This window comes from Anas acuta, chromosome 28 (assembly GCF_963932015.1).
Source record: "Anas acuta chromosome 28, bAnaAcu1.1, whole genome shotgun sequence".
Taxonomy (NCBI): domain Eukaryota; kingdom Metazoa; phylum Chordata; class Aves; order Anseriformes; family Anatidae; genus Anas; species Anas acuta.
Window position 1 is genome coordinate 2284789 of NC_089006.1, and position 5923 is coordinate 2290711.

Genomic DNA, 5923 nt, shown 5'->3' on the forward strand with positions numbered 1-5923 from the left:
CCTCCTCCTTAGCAAATGCTCCTTTTCTTTTGCATTTCCCTTCTCTCTTTCAGGTGGCTCATCCAAGTGTGTTGTTATGTGACTCCTCCTAGGGTGTAGTAGACATGCCCTTGCAACCCGGGTGTGCTGTATTACCAGATGAGACAAATTCCACCCACACTGTATGAGATGTGCTCTCAGGTGGATGATTCCATAACTATCCACCATGGGCTTGGAAGAATCATACAGAGATATCTGGGCATCATGAGCAGAGTTAAGAATTCAATTAGAAACTGGAATGAAAGGTGTCTGTTTGTTATTCTTGTGGTGGCACTTCATGACAGCCAGGAAGAATTTTTGGTTGCTCTTGTAGTTTAATAATCCAAAGTCAATGCATGGAAGTTTTTGCAGATACATCTCAAAGTCTTTTTTGATGTGTTACAATAATATATATATATATATATTTGATATAGAAAAAATGTTATGCTAATTTAGTAAATGTGCTTGCTGATAGTTCACATCAAATAGATGTAAGTGTTCCACAGGGGTATTGTCATTTGACAATCTGTGTAGATGTATTCCATGTGTCATGTTAACTTTGCTTTTCAAAGAGCTATTTGTCTCTGAATATTTTTCTGTAATGTATTTGCACCAGCCAAAATCACAGAATGGTTCAGGTCAGTGAAACACACAAAACTTCCATTATATTGGAAAAAGCATAAAGACAGGAATCCAGACCCTGATTTGTGGGTCCGTAAAATTATAAAATTAAAGCATATGGATGTTACCCTAAATATCATGAGTCAAGAGAAGTACTTTGGCGTGTCAGCAGTACTGATAGATCCTTTCATTGCTTTCTCTGCCCTTTCAGGAGAGCAGGATGGATTGGAGAGGGATGCATCTCTAAGAACAATGTGATTCATCTGCAGGTAGCACCATCCCTGTCATCACCCATTTCCAGACAAAGTGAAACCAGGTGTGGTTCAGGCAGGAAGAGAAGACCGTGTGGCTTGTTTGCCAAAAACATGTTCCCTCCTTCCTCCTTTTTTTTTTTTTTTTTTTTTTTTTTAATCTGAGTCTTTCACTATCAGTAGCATGAAGGGCGTCTCCGTAGGCAGTGCTGGGAAACACTGAGAGAAATCCCAAGGCGTCCTTGGGACAGAGGTTTCCCCAGCCTTCCTGCAAGTTTCACCTGCACGGCGTTACACTACTGTATTGCAAACAGTTACCAAGTGCAGGTGGGCGAACTGGAACACAAATTGCATTTTGGAACAGGAGTCTGAAAGTTGTTCAAACTCAGTCATTAAACCTTCAATTCCGCAGAAGGAGCAAAGAGGCAAAGAATACGCCTTCTTGAGGATAAAAATAAGCTATCGTAAATTATATCAATGTGAACACACGAAATGCATAGATTCTATCGAAAATAATTTTACTAGTAAATAACTGAAGAACTGAAGACAGGGTGCTAGAGCAGAGGAACATATCTGCTGAAATAAGCACCAGTCTTCTGCATCAGCTGAAACTGGACTTGAGATTTCAGCCCAAGGTTTTCCTAGGGTGATGCACAGTTTCACGTGGTCTTGGAAGGTGTGGATTGAGTTTAATGTGTCTTATATCAGTCATGGGAAATAATATGCATGAGTATGATGGGATAAATTGCACAATGCCCCCTTATTGGAAGATGATTTGGAAAAGTGGTGTGGTATTCCGGCTATGTCACCATATTCTGTTTATGGTTAAACTTCTGAGCAATCTTTGCTCTATGAGGCATTCAGAGAAATAGAGGGGAAATAAAACAATTAAAAGAAGACAGATTCATTGTGGAATGAGGAAAAAAAATACCTGAAAGGAATTTAGCACTTGAAGATTGGTGAGGAAAGGCTTCATACAGCTTTGTCTGTCAGAGTAATAATGACAAGAACATGATACTAATCACTGTCGCTGAGCAAAATAATTGCATTATCTGGGGCAGTTACAGGTGGAGTGAATTTTTGTTTGATAATGCATTAGGACATCATACATGAAGAATGTCTCACATCCTCCCGATTGCCTAAGAAAAGACATAAAAGCGCTCATAGTGTTGGGCTGCTCTAACCATTTCTCTTTACCTGCTCTTTGCTGTGGAGGGGTAAGTCTGAGCCTTTTTCCTTACTGCTATTTTGATATTGCTGTAGCAATATAGGACTTTGACACAAAACTATGACTTAAGAAATGTTTAAAATGTTTAAAGCTTTCTTTCAGCATGAGTTGTTTCCTACTTATTTAGTGGCAGGCTGTAAAAAGACAGGAAAAGAATTTTCAGAGCAGCTGATAGTTTAGGATATGCAAATTTATGTATAGTGAGATGTGCTGAATTCCTATGCCCTTCAGCCTGACCATTCTTCCTTCAGGAATCTGCCTTATTTTGTATACATTGACTTGCAATGGTGACTACCAAAACAAAGTTAACTCCAGCTCTGAAACTGAGCAAGGAAGCCACCATTAGCTATGTTTTTTTCTTGTTCCTTGCAATTATGTATGAATTAATTTGAAGCCTGTCAAGCATCACATTATGTAGTTGTTACAGCAGGACATTGTTCCTACTCTATTTCCAGCTTTTCATATTATGGGTTTTAGTAGGGCAGGGTGGAGATCCAGAGGAGCTGCAAGGTGATTGCAGGGAATCGATGCAAGCTGTAGCATCTGCAGGGCTCTGGAATAACGCTATCACTGACAATCAGGCTTGCCCAAATTTTAACTTGGTCTCTCCTGTTACCTCACCAAATGGCTCTGGGCAATGCATTCACTCCTCAGCCTCAGTTACCTTTTCCTTAAAGCTGGAAAAACAATGACTTGCCTCATGCAGATGCTGCAATGATTACAGGTGATGCAGGGGATGCTACTACATAGGTGCTAGCTGGTATTGCTGTTCTTTTCTGCAGATACTTATAAAAAAAATAGTCAAGTGTCACAGAATTCAGGTACAAAAAGGAATGGCAGAAAAGAGAAATAGTAGATAGTGGGATAGCTCAAGCATAAATACACAGTTTATTTGCTCATTAATGATATTTTTAGGTACCAAATTAGGACCCAGAAGGAACAGAGATTGATTTGGGAAAGGAAGAGGGCATAAAAAGAAGATGAGAAAAGGGACAGCTGAAATCTTCATGTTCCACCTCTTCTCCCTGTCTTTCATTCTTTCTCTTCCTAGCCTATCTCCATTATTTTGGTTCTTGATCTTTCAGTCTCAAGTTGCCACGGTGTTGTGTGTTTCAGATCTGTCTCCATTCCCAGAAGATGTCTTTCTACAGACAGATCAGCTCCCGCTGCCTTGCACCCTGCGAGGTGACCTGCCCGCAGCCAATGGTGAATGCCTGTAGCCAGCCCTGTGTTACATCCTGTGGTGATTCGAGAGCTGTGATCTACCCACCACCTGTTGTCATGACCTTCCCAGGACCCATCCTCAGCTCCTGCCCTCAGGAGAGCATTGTGGGCAGCTCAGCACCAGCTGGCTTTGGGAGCTCATTTGGATACACGAGCTCTCAGGGTCTCAGGGGCTTCTATGACTCTGGGAGCCTGTACACTTATGGGAAGTCATATTCTTCCTATGGGTCCAGTGGCTATGGCGCTGGGAGATGCAGACCATGTTAAATATGCAGTGAATAAAATAAAAGGAGCAATCACTCAGCACAGAGGAAGAGGCATCTCCACAAACTCTGTTACTGGCATGGCTTTTCTGGGGCATGAGCACCATCTCTGAACACCAGAATTACATGTATTTATCAGGCTAATGATTTAATTCAGTTCTCTGACTATTCTTATCAGTGGCTCCATATAATAACGTCCTAGGTGTATCACCAATCTTTGGCTTTTTAAAAGTTGGACAGCACTGTGTAAATCTTCCTCTGCTATGAAAAAGAAAGAGTAATGTATGTGGAATGCACAGCCTGGGAACAATTCTCTGTTTGAAGTCTTTAATGGGACCCTGACAAATTTTTCATGCTCCATCACATCTTCTCCGTCTTATTCTCTCATTAAATAGTTCTGCATCACATTCTGAGCTTCCTGTTCTTTATTTGCCCACCATTCTTTATTTATATACCATTCTGACTGAGCATCAGTCTTTGTAGCCAGCCGTGACAGTGTTCACATTCTTTCAACACCTAAAATTGGAAGATGACCAGGCCTTTTAAGCAGGAGGTAGCATAATGACTGCCTTCTGCACAAAAGTAATTTCATGCTGGATAAACATGCTTTTGTAACTCATACAACTAAGTTTGAAATTTCCTCCGGGAGAGGTGTGGTTCAATGTGTATTTGTTACATGCTAGCAAAGAAAGTTAAATACACAAGTAATTTTGAAGATCTTCCCTGTGTCTCGCTACTTGCCCAAGGCTCCGACTTAATAACACCTCTTAGATTAGTTTTACAATATTTTCCATTGTTTAAAAATAGCACGTAATAATCTGTGGGTAGAACCTTCCTTTGAATGGCCAACAGGAAATTTTAACTGCATAGTGAATCTTCACTGAAATTCTATGCATTCTTGAAGTAGCCCATTAATACCTCTAAATTCTTGGCAGCTTCAGTTAAAATAAATAAAAGAAAAAACATTTAGACTTCCCTGAAGAGCCATACGTATAATTCATGTCAAATACTAATTTCCATCTCAGGCTTACACCTAAATTTCAACCTACTCATAAATGACAGCACAAGTCCAAGCTGCTTAGCAAGTCATTTGAAGCTGTTTTTCTAGAGAGACAGTTTGCATACAATTAGCATAGCTATCGGTCATCTGGTGGCCTCCTGCCTGCATAGGGAAGAAGAGATCATTTGGAGGCATTCACCTCCTACTGACACTGCTCACGGTTGCAATACCAGCCAGGGCTCTGAGGGACCAGAGGTCAGACATTGCTCAGCACTGCTGCTGTTCCCCATGTGAAACACCAGTATTGCACTGGCAAACCTCACCATGCTCCAGCAGGCTGATTCTGGGTAAAGCCCAGCGTCGTGCTGGTGAAATTTGTTTAGGCAGGATCAAGCATGTGGTAATAACTTCAAAGAGGTTGGAGGTGTGACTTCACTTGTAAAAGTACCTGAAATGAGATGAGGCTACAACAAGGTAGCCAGCCAACACCTCTTTCTTGTCAGGATGCGTCTGAAGGCTTTGTCTTGTTTTTATGCTTCCTCTGTCTGCAGTGCTCTGTATGATTATTCTTGGAGTCACACAGATGTTGTCAAAAAAGCGCACTCATTTGCACAGCTATGCAGAGCACTAAGGCAACCAAATCAGATATTTTTAAGCCACATTACTATGGTATTGATCACGACAAAAGAGGCTCTTTTCAATAATGGTGTCAGCAGACCTGGATGAAGATGCTTCACCTACTATGCTACAGAAAAGGCAGGCATGGGAAGCAGATGCTGGAGTCTATGCTATAAATAGATCATTGGAGTCAGTACTAATTGAACAGTGATCTCTAATGATTTTGAATGGCACTTGACAGAGCACTTCACAACACCGTTATTTGACAGTCCTTTGGAGAGCAGGAGCTACAAAACTGGCATTACCGATGCTCATCTGCCAGTCTGAATTTGCATATTAGGAGCATACACCAGAGCAAAGACAGAAGGACAGTTCTTTAACCACTTTCCATTGTTCTGCTCTGCTCCTGACCATTAGCAATCTGCCACTTCCTAAATGCACATCAGGCTGAACTTTGATTACACTTGCACCTGGGTGTAATCACAGACGAACATGATGAAAAATAAGAGGACTAATTTCACTAGCAGCTGGAATGCATCTCAGGTCAGACCACATGCAGACATGAGATGGGAGGAACACCAGCTGCTTTCTGGTGTTCCTATGGAGGAGTGCTGGGATCCTGACAGTTTGTCAGCCACTGCAACACAGGGACCACGTCTGACTGAGGTCCCCCACAGCTCTTGGTCAGCTGTGGGAAGTT

At 41.5% G+C, this 5923-nt stretch overlaps 1 protein-coding gene across 1 annotated transcript; it reads left to right on the forward strand.

The window, feature by feature from the left end:
* The first annotated feature begins 1953 nt into the window (after nt 1-1953).
* Nucleotides 1954-4057, forward strand: LOC137845559 (feather keratin 4-like). The gene is made up of 2 exons (XM_068662873.1): nt 1954-2107; nt 3235-4057. Exons 1-2 carry the CDS (start codon nt 2000-2002, stop codon nt 3607-3609), a joined length of 483 nt encoding a protein of 160 aa, XP_068518974.1. The 5' UTR covers nt 1954-1999; the 3' UTR covers nt 3610-4057.
* Nucleotides 4058-5923: the final 1866 nt, after the last annotated feature.

Bases quoted from the DNA above. Each gene is read 5' to 3' on its own strand.
- LOC137845559 (XM_068662873.1), top strand. From the start codon at position 2,000: ATGAAGAATGTCTCACATCCTCCCGATTGCCTAAGAAAAGACATAAAA. The intron at 2,108-3,234 runs GTAAGTCTGAGC...TGTGTGTTTCAG, and splicing joins CTGCTCTTTGCTGTGGAGGG to ATCTGTCTCCATTCCCAGAA.